Source organism: Pungitius pungitius, chromosome 11 (genome assembly GCF_949316345.1).
Source record: "Pungitius pungitius chromosome 11, fPunPun2.1, whole genome shotgun sequence".
NCBI lineage: Eukaryota > Metazoa > Chordata > Actinopteri > Perciformes > Gasterosteidae > Pungitius > Pungitius pungitius.
Window position 1 is genome coordinate 1,375,016 of NC_084910.1, and position 21,892 is coordinate 1,396,907.

Genomic DNA, 21,892 nt, shown 5'->3' on the forward strand with positions numbered 1-21,892 from the left:
TATTATCACCATGAAGGATGTGGAACCTGTTTATCACTGTGCGTCATGATTTGTTTAAATCCACTAAGTGGTTGTGGGGCTACAAAAGTGTAAATGTTACAGATTGTTTTTTTATTTCCATGCAGGTCAGTTATCCAAAGAAAGTGTTTTTAAAGCCTGTTATGTTTTCCAGTTTTCCAGCCTAAAAGGGCTTCCGCTCCAACTCTTAACTACTCAGGTATTAGTCATAATAAGTCACGTCTGCCTAACCCAACGTATAACCCAATGTGCAGCTGCTCGCTTATTAACCCTGCTTTTTACGCGTTGGACATGCATATTTGCTTCTTAGCCTCAAATAAATCATTTTGGGTTAAATGTTGTGGTAATGTCGATATAATCTATGCCGTTCAATCAAATGAAATGATTTATCTATCAGGTTAGTCGACTTATTTCAGTATCCAGTCGTATGGCTCTGTGATAGTTTACACTGCGTGTCATCGTGGCACATTCTCACAGACCGCTTTGTGGACTGCAAAGGTTAGATGGACAGAAATAGAGCTTTAGCGCCTCCTGCTGAGGAAATACAGGAATATTCTGCTCAGTATGTAGAGCATTCCAACAAGTTTTAAAACATCTGATTATAAAACACACAAGTTAAGTACACAAAGTAAAACTAATGTATTGATTATTATATTGTCATAGTATGCTACTGTCTTGGCATTGCCCCTCTAAAATGTGCTGTTATGTAATTAACCAAAGCATGCTGTGAGCATTGGGCTCATTTCTACTAAACCTCTCACAGAGCTTTTCTCAGACTCAACTTGACATGTTGCTTTGCTTTATGAGTCACTCGTATGATTCCTGTGCAACTCCTCTCCTCAAGCCTCTCTTCTTCCTCTTTTACTTTTTATAGACTCCATTAGCTCCAGTACTACCAGTTTGAACAGAGCAGAGAAGAAAGGCCTTTTGGGTATCTTCCAATTCAGCAGAAGAAAAACTAAGGTAAGACTCCAGATCTTCAGAAGTTTTAGTGTTCTTCTCCCTCTTTAAGGAATTTCCCCTTTAACAGAACACGCAGTTATGTTGTATTATCAGTTGACTGGTCATACATACACAATGATTCATTTGATTCATAGAACTAACAGCACCTGGAGTGTCACCATAACTGTCCACTAAGGTTGGCACGACTCATTTGCATAGGACTCGTGAGACAAATTGTCTGTTGTGTAATGGAATAACAGTTACTTGGAGTGGTGCATGCCAGGCCTAATGCACTGCTGAACACTTGAATGCTGCTAGCTGTTAGCTGTGCCTTGCGTTTTACAGACTGACACAACGTCTATGGACACGGATGACTGTGATGATAAAGCTGTCCAAGTAACAGCCCCTCCATCTAATGTAAGTACTGTAACACAACTGACAGCGTCCCTGTGGGATTAGTTTTTTTTATTGTGATCTCATTCCGATCGTGTATTTGGGACAAAATAACAGGACTGCCTGCACAAAATGATACCTCAAACATTAAAACAGGGGTGAATCAACCTTTCTCTGAATCTATATTGGACTAGTAGTGCTTAGCCATGCATGTCAATAGTATTGGGCGTTTTTGGCTTGGTGTGGAGGTTCCTGTTATGTTCATTTCTCTCACCGCTGCTGATACTAAATATAAAAGCCTTCTCTAGGTAAATAATGTTGATTTGTTTTACAATAATATACCACAAGCCTGTCATATGTTCAACCTGATGGCAGATTGTAATGAAACAAAACGAAACAAAAGAAGCGGCACAATTAGATCTGTGTTCACGGAACTGTTTGAGAAATATTGATTGGGTGAGGGGGCACTAGGGTTAGTTGACATGCCCATATGAAAACATATTATTTTTGTGAAAAATGTATTTCGATTACAGTTTCCTTGCTGGTCAGTTAATTACTTTCAGACACAGAAAAGGGAACGAGCCTCTGGGCTGTGCTTTTTCTCTCTGTTATCAATAACTTGTTGTTGTTTACCAGCCACATGTGGTAGGAACAACCTTTTGCTTTTATTTTTATTTTCAGCAGAGATGGCAGCTGCAAAGTTCGTGTGAGTCATAATAACAACTTTTATGGGAAACATGTCAATTTGAAATATTGCTTTAAACCCAGGGCAATCTGGACAGATACGCCCTGCAGAGTCTTCTGCTGATTGCCCCTGTGTAACGTTTATGGGGTTTCGGCTGCAGGTGCACTGATGTCCTGCAGAGGGCAGCAGGTATCTCCTGGAAATGAGTCAGCAGTGTGTTAGCACTCTCAGGTCCAAAGAGCAGTAGAAACAGGGCGGCCTGAAGTTTTATATCCCTCTTAATGTTCTTTCCAAAGAAAAATAAGTACAAAACAATAAAAGGAAAAAGTTAGGTTTGGGTATTTATGAGGGAGAACATGCTGTGCTCAAGGACCAAGAAGGACCCATTGTACACAGTGGTCCATTAATGACTTGAACAGCTTTGAAGAGAAATAGAACCCCAAAAGATTCTCCCTATGATCACTCCAGTTTAAATCCATGTTAAACCAAAGGCCCATTTTAGACACCGCGTCCAGCATCCGTGGATCTGTTAGAACTTAATCACGTTCATTCGATTTGGAAGCAATGAACTTCAGGTCAGCAGCAGCCATCTGTGGCTCACCTCAGATCAATATGGCGTTTGATTGCATTAGCTTGAAGAACAGCCTCTTCTCTGGCCTGCTCCACCCTTCCACCTCTTTGTTCTCAGCGTCTCCATCACCATCGAGCACACGTCACGTCGACGTTGGCTTGTTTTTGTCGTTACCGTCTTCGTCCTGTTCTGTGAGATCTAAGCTTCCTTTTGGGTCTCCCTTATTCTCTTATTAATTCCTACATTGACACGTTTTCCTTTCGAAACCAATAACAAAGAAGACAACAAAAGATAAATACCACAGTGGAGCACGGATTGGACTGTGATGCATAGAAGACAATAGCAACTAATTGATGTTTATTGATATTTATGTTTTTCAGCCACTGTTTTTCTCTGATTTAATTGTTCTTCAGCCAGGGACTGTTATCAGACCACACACATGCATTTGGGCACAGTCACACACACACACACACACACACACACACGTGTATATATAGACCCTGTGTTATCAGCCTAAAGGTATCAGATTACCCTACCTTGGCTACATTAGCACTAAAAGCCCAGCCTCTTATCTATAATTGTTCATTAGGGGCCAAACTGCTGTGCGTGTGTGCGTGTGTGTGTGTGTGTGAACATGCGTCTTAAACAGCTAATATGTTTAGATAGCATCATGTTACGGAGCAGTGCTGATTCTGAAGCAAACTCAATGTTTTATATAGAAATATGTATATATATATTAGGGCTGTCAAAAATAGCGCGTTAACGGCGTTAATTAGCTGTTTGTTGTTAATTACGTCAATTTTTTTGACGCATTTCACGCATGCGCAGTGCGACAAATTATTCAGGTCAGTAAAGTGCCTCTTCCTCTAGGGAATGCACTTCATCCTATACAACACATTACTGCCACCTGCAGGCATGTGTCAGGCCGTCAGGTTCAGCAAGTCGTTTGCGCCAGTGTAATACTATTCTGAAACATGCGGAGGAAGAGAAGCCAATGCGATCTAAATCCTCCCAGGTATGGGAATATTTCACACTGAAATGGGGGGTGGTAGCGGATTTCTTTGCAGCGCCAGTCGTTCTAATCGCCGCGCTCGACTTCAAGGTGTAACCTTTATTATTGTTCGGTCTGAAACGGAGCGCCCAGTGACGGGTGGTGCAGCAATATTGTTGTTCGGGTGGAAATCGGGAGAAAGGTCGGTCCGGGAGATTTTCGGGAGGGGCTTTGAAACATCGGGAGGGTTGACATGTCTGGTCATGTCTGGTCATCGCAGCCCTGGACCATCAGGAGCACAAACTCACAGCAGAGTGGGATAAACTGCAGAGGCTCGAGACCCTTCTAGAGCCATGCAGGGAAATCAGTCTGTAACTTATCAAATAACATTGCTTTGATTATTTTCTAAAATGAATAAAAAAATCAAATATCAATAACATGTATTTATGTAAAAAATAATAATGATGTATCTGTGTCCTGTTATTTATCTTTAGTATGCATTTCAGAAAGAAAAAATGGTTAGGATTCAGGTGTGATTAATCATGATTAATCCACTAAAAATTCTAATTAATTTGATTAAAATTTTTAATCATTTGACAGCCCTAATATATATATATTAAAGTATTACACAGGTCTATCTTGATGTTCAGTGACAGACACTAAACAAGGGGGCAGGTCCCATATTTGATTTTTAGTCACTCACTTTACTGTGTTTATCTGCCTGGGTTAAAACCTGAACATCTCCATGACTTCCAGTGGACCTCTTACACCATGCCATCCCTGTTGGGTGTGGTAACGAGTATAAAAGTTCCCACTTCTCACCACACCCATCAGAGGTTCCGACTTTCAACTTTAAAACATAAAAGGCGGTGAAGTATTGCTTTTCAGTCTGGAGTTGTTCCTCAAACAACCTGGAAGTCTTCTTAAACAAAGCAAGTTGCTAAACAAAGCAACTGTGAGTTTCCATTTATATACTTTAGGGGAGGATTTCTCCTCTCTGTTGAAGTTTAATCAACTCAAATGTGATTAGGAGGGAGTGATTCTGACATATTTTTGCATTTGCATGTGTGGTTTGTAGTGGGACGACTCATATAAGCGCTAAAAAGCATAAGTTTGTTATACTCATTTGAACATAAGCGCTTTTGTGTTGGAGCTCCCTTTTCCTCTCGCACTGTTTTGACACACTTGATAATGTTTACCAGAGGGAAGGAGTAGAAGAGAGCAGGTGAAGGAGTCAGACAGAGTTCATGTGAATGCTCTGCTTTGAAAATGATATTTTAGAAGGCTGAGAGCAAGCTCCTCAAATAACATGAATCCTTTTTTTTTGGTCCCGTCTGCCATCTACCTCTCCTCCTCCTCCTTTGCTCTGCCAGTCACACGGAATAGCAAAATACCGACAGTACATACTTTCATTTTATATTTCACTTTTTCAAGTTTAAGTTGTGCTGTGTTAATGTGCTTTGATCTATTTTTTAAGTTTTTATCAATCGACATACTCAGAGTTGTAGTCACTGTACGTTTTCTTTAACACAATGGACATAGTGTTTGGATATTTTGCATTTTCACTGTAAGCATATATACGTATCTCCTAACAATCTCTTTAAGTTCTGTGCAAGCAGCTAACATTACACTGGAATATTTGTTCCATGCTGCAACAATCAAAATAATACAAACCTATTATTACATATGGGAAATGTTGCCAATGTATAAAACAAAAGCTGCCATTCATTGCCGGTGCTTCAGTCGTCGGCCTTTTTTTCTGTTCTTTCCCCGTCCCTCCTAACTGCAAGATGTTCTAACCTCTAATTAATTCTAATGACCTGAACTCTATGTTCGTTTTTGGCTGTGCTTTTTATGCCGTATCCAGGCATTGTCTGAACGCATCAATTAATCTGCTTTTAAACCGAGTTCTTTTCTTAGATCATGGGGGCGTGAGTCATGTTTCCCCCCCGTTGTGCCAAGGCTCTGTACCAAGCTGAGCCAACGGGAGTTTCACATTTTCAACAGCACTTTGGGCTCTCTTTGATCAGTTATTGAAAAACTTTCTTTTTTTTTTTTTTTTTGTTCCAATGCTTTGGTCAAAAGCAGTCACCCTTAAAAATGCGGTTGCACTTTAAACTTGAAATGACGGTTGTAATAATTGTTGTGACTGAAGAATGGACTCCACCTTCAGAAAGGTGGATTGCATGTATGCATGTCTTTTCTTTTTATTTCAACTTGAATACACTCTTGAATAAGTTGAGGAGGATCTCCCTCTGAGATCCGTTTAAAAGTTAGATATGAAATAAATGCTAATGATGTCTCTTTCAACCATTACATCAACCCTTGAAATCAACATAACCAGGAAGTTGAGTCCTGTCAATGATTGTTTTGTAACAGTTTTCAGTTTTACCTTTTATTCTGCTTCTCATACTTTATATTTTTAGATTATTTTGATTACAAGACACAGTAAGATATATATATAATATGATTTCTGTCATAATATACGCTATAATAATAGCCTTTGGACAGGTAGAGATTACTAAGGGGAATCTTTCAATGCATTTCAGTTCTAAATCTATTGATATACACGCTTATTCACGTGTGCACCTGCATCTGCCCCCACAGGGTCTGTCCACCGCGTCAGGGGCCGTCAACGTAGAAGATCGGCCGAGCACCTTGGGCCAATCTCAGTCCGTCATGAACATACCGAGGATGTCTCCCAAGGCTGAAACCAAGAAGAGGAGGGCGCCGGCACTCCCCGGAGCCACAACACCCACCACGGGACCCGGTAGCTTTGAGGGCTACGAGGTGAGGAGATTTAAGGGCCGCGTGTCAGCAAGCGTTAGACTCGCTGATCGAATGATGCATGCTACCCACGGGGCCTTTGTGGATTATTTCAGCGCTTTACATCGTGCCATAAAGCCTACTTTACACACACATAAACCCAAGCAATGTTTCATTGGGATGGATTGAGACGTGATATTTTAGGTAATCATGTAAGAAATCTCTGAAAGTAGTAAATCTAGAAAAGCTGCAGTTGTTTGACGTTGCTTTTCCTCTCCTCGTGGGGTTGAAGGTCGAACTGACCTGTTTAGTCTGCATTAAGGGAGCAGCTCCCTGCAGTCTCATTACAGCGTTAGGCTGCATGCTGGGAAATGTTTTTAGCAAGCAACATCCTTCCTCCCTCCATCCGATAATACGCTTTTGTTTTCTTTGAGAAGCGAGTGTTGTTGCTCAATGTTATGGAGAGGAGGTTTTGTTCTCACGACGGCACGCTATTGTTCTCTTTAGCTCAATTAACTAAACTGGGTGGAGGAGCAGAGAACACGTCGTGGAACTTGTGATGAGAATAGTACATCTATGAAAGTGTGGATGGTATCATCCACAACCTCTTTGGTCCCCAATAAGTAGACAGAAATTAAATAATACCACAAAAACACACAGATCATAAGTTCCTAAAGACGCTATTTTTAATCCAAATCTACGTGTTCCAGTACCACTTGATGGTGGTAGAGTAAGTTTAAGTATGTGAGTTTAGATTGTCACATGGAATTCTGAATGTGTCTTTCCTTATGGTACTCCTATCAACTGAATTAGATATGTCCGGTCTTTTCTTTTTGCAGTGCACCGGGACTCTGTTCATTATAGCTGCTGGCATTGTTTCATTAGTGCAGACTGTAACTGTGCAGATCATCTATCTGTCCAGCAGAAGCCCCACTGGGAGTCACAAGAGTGGCTTCACAGTTGGGGAGGTCATTTAAGGACTTGGTATGACTGGTATAATAATAGATTGCTCCATCTCCCCAGACTGCCTCATGGGTCGCAGTGCCGTATCGCCACTCATCCATTTCCCGGAGCAGGGACCACGGCGTCCGCTGACGCGTCCAACGTGGGTGAATGTGTTGTTGACCGAAGTTGGAGTCGTCGGTCGGACCGGGTTGCGGGGCGCCACGTCGGCGGGCGCACGGCGAACCCCTTCAGGGCCCTGCGGAAAAGGTGGAACAAGAGGGAGGGAGGGAAGAGAAAAAGAAAAGGGTTGGGAGCAGAGTGGGTTGAGCTGTATTCGTGGGAATACCGGAAAAGGCGTGTTATTTACATTCACTCTGTGAAACGGTGTTTTTGGGGATGTAAGCCGATTGGAAACGTCATAGCAGAGGACAGCTCGTCATTATGGCACCAACCAGACAAGTAATAGACATGATATGATATTATATTATACGCCACGAGGGAGATGACATTGTTATAATGAACTTAATAATGGACTTTGGGTATATAGAGAATAGTGGGGCCAGTTATTTAAACCCTTGTCAGAAAATGTCTTTATGGTTGGCTGTGGATTACAACTGATCAATTTGATGTTGTTTGCTGAAGATTTGGCTCTTGGTTGTTCTCCTTTACTCTTTGTCTCATTTCAGTGGGCTTAACATTAATTGACTGAAATACTCTAGATTGGATGAGGTTAACATCCTGGTATGTTATGTTTGTAATTGTGTATATACAGTTTATACATACTCTGCATTGTATTATATCTTTTCGACGTGGTCGTTGACCAATTTCTTGCAAAACATCGATTGATTTCAGGCTGTTAAACTGTTAATCTTGAACACTTCTATTCACACTCCTGTTTCCTTCACTGTATGAAAGTAGATCTTTGACCTGCTAGATGGTCGCTGTGAGAATGTGAACAGCATCAGCACTAAAAACAGATGACGCAGTGTTCCAGGAAAGATTCTCCTCGCTTTGACTGTAGCAGGGTAATACATAATACGTTTTCTCATGCTGCTCATGAAGAAGACCGAGAGCTTTCGAGTTTTCTTTCCCCAGCTTAGTGAACAACAATCTGTGTGTGTCTTTGTGGAAGCTGCACTGATTTAAATGGTGTTTTGGAACATTGAGTGCACAGAAACAAAACCTTGTTGTTGGGGTGGTTGTTGTTTCCAGCGGTGATAGCCAATCTGATATTGTGGTTTGGAAAGAAAGTTTCCTCTTGTGATAAAGGAGTTCAGTGAAATTTAAAGCGTCGAGCTTTGTGCTTCGATGCTCTGTAACAGGAGGTGCTTTCTGAATGCACATGTGTGTTGTGTGATACAGAACACAAAAACTTAAATTTAACACAAAAAAAGACAGAAAACTGAAGCAACAGAGAATGAGAGAGAGGATAAAGACCAAAGGAGAGAGAACTGAGGGACTTAAAGGGTCACAGAGAGTCAGAGTAAGGTAACAGCTGCTCTTTAAAGTGTGTGTTTAATCCATTGTCCCTGCTGCAACTGTTCATTAAATATCTCAGGGCACGTTGACTTGTCAGTTTTGACAGATGTTTGCCCAAAGCCGCTGTGACACCATGTGACTGCTGATCAGACCTCAACGACGTGAGGTCCGACTGCGGGAGACAGCAGTACAGTTGGAGTGTTTCAATTTCAATCAAAAGCTTTCTGATTGGTCTAAATTGTCTCCCGTGTGTGTGTGTGTGAGTTTGTGTCATACATTGTATGTGTTTAGATGCGATCATGTGGGTTAAATGATCGCATGGTTTTCCCACGTTGCATAAAGTAGTTTTTTAGTACGTGCTGCATTCCGGCCTTAGTCCGTGTGGCTCCTGGATTGATCGAGCTGGCGAGCTTTTCCTTCCTGATGATCCGTCACGGGGTGAAAGTAGAGAGTTGGCAGCAGAGGGAGGCTTGTTTTTCTTGAGCCATCCATCAGTCATGTAATTGACTACAGCGGTAGCTGACTTTAATCTGCTCTAATGCACAGCTCCGCTTTAATCTGCCGGACAAAACACACAACTTTTATTAAGAGGTGTTCCTTTAAAAGGTTGTCCTTTTTACCGGTGTCTTTTTCTTCTTCTTTTTGTTACTATTCAGTGTGAGCTTTTCTTCTGTCACATCTTCACCCAATTAATTCACGCCCAACCCCCCCCCCCGCCCCCCTGCTGAGCATCATCAATAAAGAGGCTATCGTGGCTTGTCCCTGTTTCAATTGTGGTTGGATAAGTTTAGGACTTGTTTTGAATAAAAAGGACAGTAAAGCCCGAAAGAAGAAAAAGAGCGTGCTCCTCGGCCACCACTCGAGGTTTCGAAGATGTGGTGAAGGACGTTTGTCCTTTTGTCGCATGGCTCAGTGTTCTGCAGCCCTTCCTCTCCTCATCCATCATCCGACCATTTCTATCCAACAGCTTTCTTTGTTTATTTGTGCCGTGGATGCAAACAGGTGTTCTGGTTCTCATAGGGCAAAGTACATTTTACATACAGTCAACCGTCAAAAGATGTACATAACACAGATATTATTACATCACGTGTAACGTGTACGTCATGATCCGATTTTTTACATGGACAACAGATATCTGTGACAATAATGTACATTAATGTTAGAAAACATCAAATTCAAATGTAAGAATTTTGTACTGCCAATGTGTTACTCTGCTCTGAATCTTCTAACTTCTAAACATTGAGTCCATGTGGGTTAATGGGGCAAAGTAGACCACAATGGAACTGGGTCAGCCATGTGTCTCCTTATCATTGCCTCGTCTACTCCCCGCAACCCCCCCCCCGTCCTTACACACACAGACACATTGTTGAGACATTTAACATCAAACTTCCCTCATCATACATCCCACACATGTTCATTATAACACACAAACACACACAATAACCCTAACACGCCGTCTTCCCGTCTGCTGTTAGGATGTTTCTGACCCCCGTGCCCTCAGTGGTGAGACAGTTGAGCCGCTATTATTATCCCTGACACACACACACACACACACACATGCATGCATGCACACACTCCCCTCCACATTCCACATGAATGTTGCCCTATTACAAAGCTGCGTGCCCATCAAAAGCCCTTCAAAACAACTGATGAATGGTCACGCCACCAAGTTGAGGCCTCCGCGGGTGGCCCTATCCGACCAACATGCTCCGACATGGGGTGGAAGATTCGATGGACGCGCCAGACTTCCCTTGCATGGCACCCTATGCGCTCAAAATCACCTCAAAATGTCCCATGTGCAAAAGTGGGGCGATGCTTCTTAATGGTTCTTAAATTGGGGCCTGCACACAAACCAAACCAGAAGAGTTGAAGCATGTTGGTAGATAACTGTTTGTTCATGATGTGCACATTGAGTGCTGGTGCTCTGTCTCCTCTTGTGCCTGCTGGGAGGGACTCTTTGGTAATCCGAAGGTGCAGCCAGCGATATGCGCAATGTCCGTATTTATATTGTTCTTACCACCACACTGTAATAGACCTAAGCAGCCTTTTCTTCCAAGCGCGGTTTGGACAAAAAAATAGGCATGGACACAAAGATAATCAGATGGTGGCTGATGACGTCCTCCATAATAAGCTGACTTATGAATGAATGGGAATGGAAAGAGGTGTTGAGCTTTTCTGCGTCTTTACACAATGGATTTTCTAGCTCCACTGTCTTTTAATTATAAGACTGTCTTTCACAGTATTATGTGAAAAAACACCATGGATAATACCGCCCTCACTTCCAAAGATTTGCATTGATTTAATTTGATATTGGATTTGGTGCAACATGATTGGACTCGACTGAGAGCCACTTGACTCTTGGGCTGCCCTTTGCCCTGTTGTGACTTCGCCTGTGATGCCATACCACAAGTTGACTTGAGACACAAGCAGAATGGACCAGATGCTGTGTTTAGCTTCCAATAAATACATGCTGTTAAAAGATTTGACTGTTGAGATACAGCCATTCTCTTAACTTAAAAAGTAAAAAACAACACAAGTAAACATAGTGTACACGTACTGATATTACATAATCAGCTTTACGTAATGTATAGTGTGACCTTGAATGTGCTCTAGTTCATTCTTGAGACTTGGCTTCAGACTTCAGTCTTAAAAACATGCTGCGTTCCCAGGCATGGCGCCAACAAGGACCACGAGAGCAGCACACGCTTAACCATGTGACCCCAAACTACCCAGCAGCTGAGGTAGGAGATGTTCTGTTGTGTGCACACACATGAGAAAAGTCATATAGGAAAAAGTGTGGCTGTGCTCTAAAGCTCTGCCCCCTCTCATCGCAGGGAACACACACACACACACACATACGCATTCTCACACACACACACACACACACACACACACACGTGTCATCTTCACAGGCGAGTCAGTCAACTCTGGCCCACATCCACTGGTATGTCTGTATTGGTGCATGTGAGTATGCCAGAGAGGGAGAGAAGCAGAAGACACATGGAAGTGAAAGACAAACCAGTTGGCATGTAGTGAGTCCGTTGAGTTCACATGTTTGAACCCATCTGCTTGCAGAAAGGTGGCCTGATCTTCCTCTTGTCCTGCAGCATAACGCAGCCCCTCACGCGGCTCCAGGCATGTTCTCTGTCGAGTTTTAGAGTGACGAAAAGTTAAAGTCAGCGGCAAGTAAACGTGAGACGTCTTTACTGTTCAAACCTGTCCGTAGCACTTTAGTATCGGTGGTTAGACATGTGACTTCACACAGGGTGAGATCACCTGGCGCAGGAATAAATAAAACAGATCATTTCACGCTTTTCAGTTTATACTTTTCTTTCTCTCTCTCTCTCTCTCTCTCATTTTCCTCCTCCCTTCCTTAATCCTCCAAGACCAATGTTTTTGTTTCACTGCAATTATTTTGAAAAACGGAAAGCGGTTTTCACGTTTCGAAATACCCGTTGCCCAATTTCCATCGAACCTGTTTCCACTAAGCCGAACGTCACTGCGTGTCATTATATTTTTTCCCTAAATTTGACTAATTACGTAATTGATTCAAGTTGAAACACGGCAGTAATCGTGTTTGCACGGAATGGATCGAGTGTTGGAGAACGGGCGAAACAATATATTTTGTCTTGCAGATAAAATCACCTCATTTTGCCTATAGCTGAACCCCTCAAGTGATCAGTGACACCAGTTTAACGAGGAAAAATGGTGGATGTTCCCTTGAAATATTTTGAGACACATCACAGTAATATGCAGTTTTAAAATGTACTATCCCAACAGCTCTGGATCGAATGAACTGGGTCACTGCCAGATGTTTTATATCTTGTGAGATAATTTAAAAGGAATTTTGGCACCCAATTTTCAGTCTCAGGGTCCTGCCAGAACGCCACTTGATTTAATTACTCAGTAGTAACCTCAACTTCTGCTCCGGTCTAGACAGGCTGATTAATGATCAGACCCCTCGCAGACGAGGTGCTTAGACAAATTAACTTTTCTCGCATCTCTTTTCCATCAGATGGGCCTGGGCTCAGAAAGCCAGCAGAGGAAGAGAAAGGCCCCCGCCCCTCCTCCCACCCCAGCCTCGACCTCCCCGGGCCCTGACGGCACTTCGACCTCTGCCGCTTCCTCCCCTGACAGCGCCGCCGCCGGGAGAGCCAGCCCGGCCTTCTGTAACGAGGCGGCTCCATCGCGCGCCGCGCCCGCGGCGACCCCCGTGAAAACGGCGCCACCAGCAGACCCTTCACCCGGGGGCTCTGCCAGCTCGACCCCCGGTTCCCCGACGCCGAGCAGCAGCACCGCCGACAGCCTGGCTGTCCAGGACTCCAGCTCCGAACTCAGCCGCAGCCTCGACGACTCGGACGCCGACTCGGAGCGGGCTGCTTCGTCCTGCAGCAGCCTCTCCAGCAGCGCCGGCGGCGCGCCTGTGAAAAGCTCCGCCAAAAGGGCGGAGCCGGAGGCATCGGAGAAGGCCAGGTTGGGCCGAGAAGCGACCTCGGCGAGCAGCTCCAGGTCGCAGAGCGAGTCGGCCCTGAGTCTGAGACGGGACGACGTCGAGAACCACCGGCACAGCGCAATGGGTAACTGTCTCAGCGTGTCACCTGACCCAGAGTTTAGAAGCAATGCAAGTGAACCGTGTGTGTGTGTGTCAGTCATGGTTGATGTAACGGGACTAGTGGAGCTCGTTTACATCATCCACTCTTTGTCTATTGTGTGTTCTTCTTCTTCGTCTCTCTCTCGCGTGCACGCAGCCACACGGACAAACCTTTAAAGCTGGCAGAGGCGCAGACAGATGGATCTGTCATAGATTAGAACAAGATCTACTTGAACTATAGCCGACCGTGTATCGATCTTACTAAAACATAGATCTTTCCCTCAGGGTAAAGATGAGAGAGTGGTAGACCTCATAAACAGGCGTAAGGATGGCGAGGGCACCAGAATGGAGTTCAGAGGAAGAAGAAGAAGCCTGGTGAGGCAAGGAAGAAACAAGGGGACCAGAGGGGTTTAAGGAGAGGAGATGATGGACAGGCAGATACAAGAGAGATAAGGGATGAGGTATGAGGAGGTTGTTGTATTTTTCAAGAAAGAACAGACATCATTCATTCTTCTTCTTCTTTTTTCTCTTCTCCTGGCACAGCGGACAGTGCAACACCTCCTCTTTTCTCTTCTCTCTAACCCTCCCTGTAACCCGTATATAACCCGTGAGAGAAAGCACTCACACAGAGTTTAACTGGGTATTTTTGTCCAGCACACAACCTCATCATCAACTTTTCCAATGCACTGACTATAAACTACACATTCTTTGATACAGTCTGCCGACTGCAGTTTGTTATACATAATCAGTACATATTTGGGGTATCATACTATTGCTCATTCTTAGCCGCTAGATATTAGTTCATTTCATCTACCTCTTGCAGTGTACTTTTCACTACAGGTGAATGTGAACGTGTGCTCCTCTTTGGATCTTGTCTTTCTTTATAAGAATCATAGCAACAACACGTGGGGGGGGGTGGTGTGGGGCAGACTGTTTGGGCTCCTTTCGACCGTTGACAGCAGAGTAAACGGATGAAGCAGCGGAGCGGCAGCAGCTGCTGACTAAGACACAGAGCGCTGATGCATCACTCGTCTTATAAGGACATTAAAGCAGAAACATTTCAACAATGCCGTTTTATAGTAATTGTGCCATTCCCACTACAACCCAATATGTTATCTAGATTGACACTGTCCCATTCATCACTCCACACTTCTGTTTGACTCAGCTTTGGATATCGTAGTCTGCATTTATTCGACATCCGTATTTACTCGTCTTAATTTCCTTTTTCACGAGCTCGTCTTAGCAGGAACATCGCTTTTTTAATCAAGCTGATTAGTGTCTACTTTTGGCACGAGGAGGGGGGAAATATTGGGAATTATATTGAATGCTAAAACTCGTATACTCATTGATCTCATATATATGTAATAATCGCATGCATCATATGCATACCCACACGGTGCTACTTCCTGTCATCCATCACTTGGATGGATCATTTTGTCTGTTGCTTCTCTGCAAACCGAGGCTTCCAGTTTCAAAGTGGTAAACCGGCAGGTACCAGTTACATAAAACCAGATCAGCCAGATTTTAAAATGAAGACATTTGAATTGTCTTTACACTCAAAGGCTTGTGCATGCAACATATGAATGAAACAAGTTTTCACAGGAGTTGTCTAAACTGAATTTAACACGAGAGGAGCTTCCTTTTTAACACTGTTCACCTCTGTGGCTCCGCAGACAAAAGAAGAAACTCACCAAGAAACCAATGTATGATTTACAAGTACATCATGTTTTCAATGCTACTTTTAGTTTGACTGTGGTTTGCATGTAAGACGGTTGTGCCCCGTCCTTTTTTTCTTATTGCCAACAATGACCATCAGTTCCTCCCACAGGAGCCGCTGATCAACCGGCGCCACCCAAACCTCGTCGCACCACGGCGCAAGATCCGCCGCAGCTTGTCCCACCCCCTTCTCTCCCCTCCCCACCCACTGAGCCCACAGGAAGCTACGCCCCGCGCAGTCCCATGCAGGCAGGGGAAGCAGCTCCCCAGTGTAGGTGCAGATTGGAGGCCTCTCCCTTCGCCTTTGCCTTGGCCTTGGCCTTTCTTTTCTTTCCCCAGAAGCCGCTCCTCTGCTTGTTTTGCATTTGTATGATTGTGAATATGGTTGGTTGTCCTTGAAGGCGTTTCATCTCTCCAGGCGCAGCCCGGGCAGCTGAGTTGTTTGAGTGATGCTGGGTCCGTGAGAGGTCAATGTGCTTCATACCTATAAATGTCAACCTGTCCATGCCTCGTTATTTCTTCTGGGTCCAAAAGGTCAGGGCTGGGGTCAAGAACAATCAGCCTGAGTGCCTCTTTTGTTGTATTTGTACAGTATATTGGATGCATAATGGAAGACGTTGTTAAGTTATGCTAAACCACCTTATAATTCTGTATGCGCTTGTCTTTGCATTTCAAGGCTAAATTGACAAAAACTATTGTTATTTTGCCATATTTCTTCATAGTTAGTCTGGATCTGGATTCTCACCAAATGCAATGTTACAGTTCTTTCCGTCTCAAACCTCACCTGTTCTTTTCTTTACCCCCCCCTCCCCCGCACCCTGCTTTACAGTGTACTGCTGTGGGCCTGTACGTCTGCGCTCCAAACACTCCTGAAGTCTCCCTCTGGCTTGACTCTCGTCACCTGACAACCCTTCGCTTGCTCTCGGCCCCTTTCCAACTTCTGCTGGACCTCCCTCTGATGTTCACCAACTTCCTACTTTACTGTGTCCTCTGTGTCCACCCTTCTATATGTCCTGGTTCACTTGCTTAGTTTGAATGCTCCTCATTTCCTTTACCTGCTTTCACTTGGTGTCACAATGCCTCACAGAAGTGACTTTGCAGTAACCAAAGCTGCTATTAGAAACAAGTAGTGCTCTCCAATTTCACTCTTTTTTTTACCCAAATATATGTTTGTATATACCATTGGTGCTTTTGTATTTCAACTTGATTGCCAAGGTTTTTATTCATTATGCAGGAGATCAGAGCGGAGTTTAAAGTGGACACACAGAATGTGGTCGGAAGGCAGATGGCAGATGAGCTCAACCGTGGATCAATTACAGTTTTGATTGATGAGTGACGTGCTCAAATGAGGCTATGAGGCAAGGCCATGCGATATCTATCAGCCAATACTTTGGTAATGCGATATCTGCGGATCAATAATTGGACAGCGTATGTTTCTCTCTTTCTGTGTGTTGTGGCTTGTTTTAGAAACCGTACGCTGCCTTTGGCAACATTATGGAGAGGCTGATCTATCAATGACGTGTTGCCTTCAGGTAGTGGTGCCTCATGCATTTTAAAGATAATTCTGAAAGGTTTTTACAAGGAGAACCCACATCACTCTACGTAGAGAATGGCACTGCACACTGATTTGTTGTAGTCATTTGTGAGTTGTACTTTGGGGGCTTTGGGTTACGAGAATGCTCCACGGTTTGTTTCTAAAGTGATTGTCAGGGATCCAAAAATTCCTTTCGCTCCATGACATCCTTTGTGGAAAATACAGATTAATTGGGAAAAATGCATCGCCCTGACAGTATGTGTTCAATTTGTGGCTTGAGATTATTACATAGTCTTTAAAACATGCAAAATGCTCTTTTTATGTGGTAATTTTGTTGTGGGAAGGAAGCCTGTTTTTATCACGTTACTTTGTTCTGTTACCATCCGAATGTAACTATTATGCTGTCACAGATCCACTTCTGTTTGTGTATGTAAAATAGGATTTGTCCTCTGCAAGTTCAAAGCCGATGAGTTCTGATTCAAATGTTCAGCCTCTTAAGGGCAATTGTGATAATGCATACGCATTTATCTGTAAAGGCAATCGCTGTTGTGATTGAAAAACAGATTATATGTTTGAGATTTTTCAATTAAACAGTTGAAGACTGGCTCAAGATTGAAGGACTTTGGTTTGGGACTGTGCATGGATTGCAATAGTTTGCTTTTGACAAGTAACGCGTCACCGTAATGATTTGCTTGATGCACTGTTTGGCCATAACTGGAGAGTCTGCATGAGGTCACAGTGATTTGGAAGTTTGAGTACTTTTTGCGCCCTTTTAAAGTGTGTTTGTAATATATGAAAGCATGAAAGTGTAAAGTATGAGTGTTTACCCGTGCACTTGTGTGTGTGTGTGTGTGTGTGCTGATTGTGGCTGTAGCTGGCATGACTAAGCTGTTGCTGGGAAGGAGCTGGGAGGACAGCTCTGTGAGTCACCGCCACATCTCCTGGAACTGACTGTTCCCTCCACACCATTAGGACCCGGCCCAGAACGGACAGGCCTACACGTACACACATAGGCAGACGTATGGCGGCGCAATGCGTGCGCTAAATGCATGGACACACCCACAGACACCCGGTATGACAAACGCGGGTGGAAACTGTTAAACTCGTGCACAGTGCTGTGCATGGCAGCTGGACTGCTGAAAACCTTCCGAAAACCTTGATTTGTATTTTCTCGGTTTAGAAGTTTAATGATATCCGTACAACACCAAATTCCACAAATTCCGCAGGGCAGACCCCAGCATGACTGTACTGAAGAGGTGAGGAGGTGTGGAAGCAATACCGTCTTTCATTGGAACCTAAAGCAGTGCTGTAATAATCTAATTAAGAGGGCACTGTTGTTTACAGTAAGTCCACCCACAAGTAGTTTTATCAAGCCACAGGTGGGCTTGTGTTTGTATATGTGTGTGTGTGTGTGTGTGTGTGTGTGTGTGTGTGTGTGCTTGGTGTGAGAAGGAATGAAACTGACGTAAACACCTCCCCTGTTTTCTTCCATCTCCTGCACGTCTTGCCCGCTCTGCATCCTGCTTCTTTTCTTATTGTTTCCCTATGTATGAAAGGTTTTCAAGGTTTCTAAACGACCACCAACCTGTGAATGAGGCCCTAACGTTAGTAATCTTATTGGATAAATTGTCGTTTTTTCTACCCCAGCGAAAACCCGCACACACCCTTGAAACCCCTTTGATTTGGATGTTGAAGTTTCTAGCAGGGACAGTGATAACAGCCCATTTCTATCCACCCCCCCCCCCCTCCCAGCTTGGCTGCACTCCAAGCAAGGCTCCACAGCCAGGTGCCGGAAACCCGAAACACCCGAGGAAGAGACCATGTCTTCGGGCGGCAGCAGCAGCAGCCTCCCCGACCAGGGTTATGCTGCCTCTGAGGGAGCCGTGGAGGGGGAGGACTCGGGCATTGTCAGCTGTCCATCTGATACCCAGCACACGTGGCCAGATGGGAGCTTGTCTCGGGATGGGAGGAGCGGAGGAGGCAGAGTGTCGGGCCCAGTGCGCGACAATTCCAGTGACAGCGATGAGGGATGTGCCACCTGGGGATCAAGGCACAGGTAGAGAGGAAGTCATGAAGCTTACAGAAGGAGGCGTGGAAGTAGGGCGAGGGAGGAAAAAGTAGGAGGACGAGCACACAATGTAACCCTTTATTTATCTAATTTAAGACATTTGGCCGTCCAGATGATGGAAGGTCTCATTTAAATTGGTGATGCATGTTTAGAATGCCTTCGCATTGCTGCATCATGTGCCAGTAGACATAAACCCCGTCATGTATTATAGTTGTAGTCAAAGTTGGAACCCCTCAGCCGTTCATAGTTATGATTATAGGCCCTTATTCAAAGGCGATTGTGGAAAATGGATGCTGTCCTAGATTTCACCTTCTAGTTGCCGTGAAATGAAATGTGTACAAAACATGCCCAGACTAGGAGTCCTGAATTCATGGCTCAAAGAAACTTTGTCCATCCTGGTCTAATGCTGCTGGCTCTCCACTATTCCAGGAAAGCACTATAACCCTGTTTTCTCAGAATCGTTAAGGAAAAGAGGACCAATCCAAGTCTTTTCTATTTGGTTTGGCCTTGTTGCAATGTGTTATAGCTTATATGCCAGTAAGTCATCAGGCTGTTGAACCCTTGAAGAGAGTAAAGGAAGTTCAAACTGTTTTATATTTCCAGCTACATGTTGCTATGCCAACAGGGTCAAATGAAATGAAATTCAACTTTGAACAACCAAAAACTATTTAAAACTCAACAATTAAACAATTAATGTTCTTCTTTCTACTATTGAACTACATCTAAGAAGCAGTTCATAACAGCTGTTTAATGTTGAATGAGTGAATTATGGAGTCATGAGGAGTGCTGTAACACAAATGCTTCTATGCCCCTGGATTGTGTGTGTGTGTGTGTGTGTGTGTGTGTGTGTGTGTGTGTGTGTGTGTGTGTGTGTGTGTGTGTGTGTGTGTGTGTGTGTGTGTGTGTGTGTGTGTGTGTGTGTGTGTGTGTGTGTGTGTGTGTGTGTGTGTGTGTGTGTGTGTGTGTATAGATGTGTTTGTGACACATGTTTTTATGTGACCTCAGACACAATGACATTAGCCCACAGGCGAAGTCGGGCAGGTTGAAAGACTGCTATGAAGATGATCCGGAGCTCACAGCCCAGCTTCATCAGACTTTAGCAGATTTTGAAGCTGACCTTGCAGGTGAGTCTAAATGGCACCGTGCATAGTGCAAAGTTTGACTGTAGTCGACAATGTCGACAAGTGACTAGTTCAAATTTGATCAGCCATGTTGATCTTCTTTTGTCCAAAGGACAATAATATTATGTATTAACTCCTGTTTCTGCATTTTCCAGATCACATAGATATCGTATCATCGAAGAATACCCCCTATACCTTGTCAACCGATAGTAATGAGGTGCCAGTGTCTGTGGTGGACATGGATGTGCCAGTCACAGCCATAGATGAAGTATTGGAGGACTATGAACGCCACGAGACAACGTCGCTAACCCGGATTGAGCCAACTCGCAGGAATGGTACGATGAAAAATAGGCCCACGTCGACTGAGACATTATTTGAATAGAGTAACATATCAGTCCTGTATTGAATTCATTTCGATTGAACCTTTTCTTACCTCATCCAATGACAGGTCCAGGCCAGTCCAGCGTGAAGACACAGAACCAAAACAACAACGCTTGCACAGCTGCTGACCGTAATAAAAGTAGCAGTGCACATCATCCAAAGCCGTCTCAACCTAAGCAGCACAGGGCGCCACTGGAGAACAAGCCTACAGCTGACAAAAAGGAAAAAAAGATGCTGGGGACAAAAACGCAGGAGATGAGCACCGCCGATAGCAGCAAAGACCAAAGGGCCACATCGGCAGCTGACCCACGGAAACTCCGCAGGGACGACCAGGTCAGACGTGATCTTGTGAAAGGCAACGCTCAATCTTTTCAAGAGAAGAGATCTGCTCTTCCACCAACCGGTCAGAGACCACTTCCCCCGGGGGCGGACGAAGAGGCGCACAGAGTTCACCCGGATAACTCCGGCCCGACGGGTAAAATCACTCGCAACGTCCCGTCGCGCTTCGGCATGAAAACTTTCACTGTGGTGCCGCTGAAACCTGCCGTCGTGCACGCTGCCGCGGGGGAGCCGGCCGACAAACTAACCATCGGCGCCATTAAGATCGACGATCAAGGAAACATGGTGAAAGGGGCTGTCTCGCGGAACAAAGCCGGCGGCGGTTCATCGGAGTCTTCCATTCAATCCAGTGAGGGGTCTCCTCTTCTTGGAAAAGCCAAAGCTTTCTGGAGTTCAAGTGAGAGACAAGAAAGCCATTTGCCCCACTGCAACAGCTCGGATGGCCTGAAAGGGACTTCACCCGCTTTGAGAAGAAGCACGGCCCAGGATCTGAAAATGACGCAGAATTCATTCTCTAAACAGGCAGAGAAAACCCAGCCCAAAGGGATGGTCAAAGAGGAAGCTGAAGAGCCCAGCAGAGCCGTCAAAGTTACAAAAGGAGAACGCGTAGAGGTGGAAAGCAAGATCACAGTGTCCAAAAGTGTACAAGAGCCAAGTAGTAAACCTGCCCTTCCCCCTACTGTCCTTCCACACCCGAAAAAAGACCCGTCCTTTCTCAAACCATCCAGGCAAACCTCCAGCCAATACATGGCCTCTGCCATCACCAAGTCCACCCCAAAGCACCACATGCACCCCTCAGCTAAACCCGGCCATGTCCCTAATGTTCAAGCCTCCTCCGCGTCTCTGAAATCACAGACCTTTGATTTCCACAGATCAGGCCCGTCCATTAAAGTAAATCCACACCAATCCTCCCAGTCATCTTTGTCAGATAACGACTTGGCTTCTAAATCCCACCCGCCGGATCCTAAGAGGTCCATGAGCTACCCAAAGTATGGGTCAGATAGCCGGAGGGATTTAGGAGAAGTGAGATTGGACACGGGGAGGTTTGGAAGTGCTGCAGGATCCACCAAAGGAAGCTCTAATACGCTGGAAACAGGAACCGCTTTGAATAAGCACGTTCAGTCCGGTGGCCCCGCCCAAAGAAACCTGATTGCCAGTAATGACAGCAATAGTTTTAAACACGTTCGGCTCAGAAGCTCCAGCCCTGCACAAAGCAGTCCTCTACACACATCTGCCAAACCCCCCACAGTACCCGAGACTGTCCCCCAAGGCCTGACAAGTGTAAGTAAAACCTGTAGTACAAATATTTAATGTACAAAGAGTACAATGTACTTAACACTCCGCATTTCCAT

General features: G+C 44.5%; 1 protein-coding gene across 6 annotated transcripts in view; it reads left to right on the forward strand.

The window, feature by feature from the left end:
• cobl (cordon-bleu WH2 repeat protein) overlaps nucleotides 1–21,892 on the forward strand; it is a 39,651-nt gene that overhangs the window by 13,940 nt on the left and 3,819 nt on the right. For 3 of the 6 annotated variants that reach the window (XM_037453642.2, XM_037453643.2, XM_037453644.2), the window contains 9 exons: nucleotides 173–217; nucleotides 893–981; nucleotides 1,306–1,377; nucleotides 6,208–6,390; nucleotides 12,806–13,367; nucleotides 18,384–18,687; nucleotides 19,705–19,823; nucleotides 19,976–20,155; nucleotides 20,269–21,821. In XM_037453642.2, the coding sequence (XP_037309539.2) occupies nucleotides 173–217; nucleotides 893–981; nucleotides 1,306–1,377; nucleotides 6,208–6,390; nucleotides 12,806–13,367; nucleotides 18,384–18,687; nucleotides 19,705–19,823; nucleotides 19,976–20,155; nucleotides 20,269–21,821 (3,107 nt within the window). The remainder of the gene's footprint in view (nucleotides 1–172; nucleotides 218–892; nucleotides 982–1,305; nucleotides 1,378–6,207; nucleotides 6,391–12,805; nucleotides 13,368–18,383; nucleotides 18,688–19,704; nucleotides 19,824–19,975; nucleotides 20,156–20,268; nucleotides 21,822–21,892) is intronic. The other 3 variants (XM_037453646.2, XM_037453645.2, XM_037453647.2) reach the window with 3 other exon arrangements.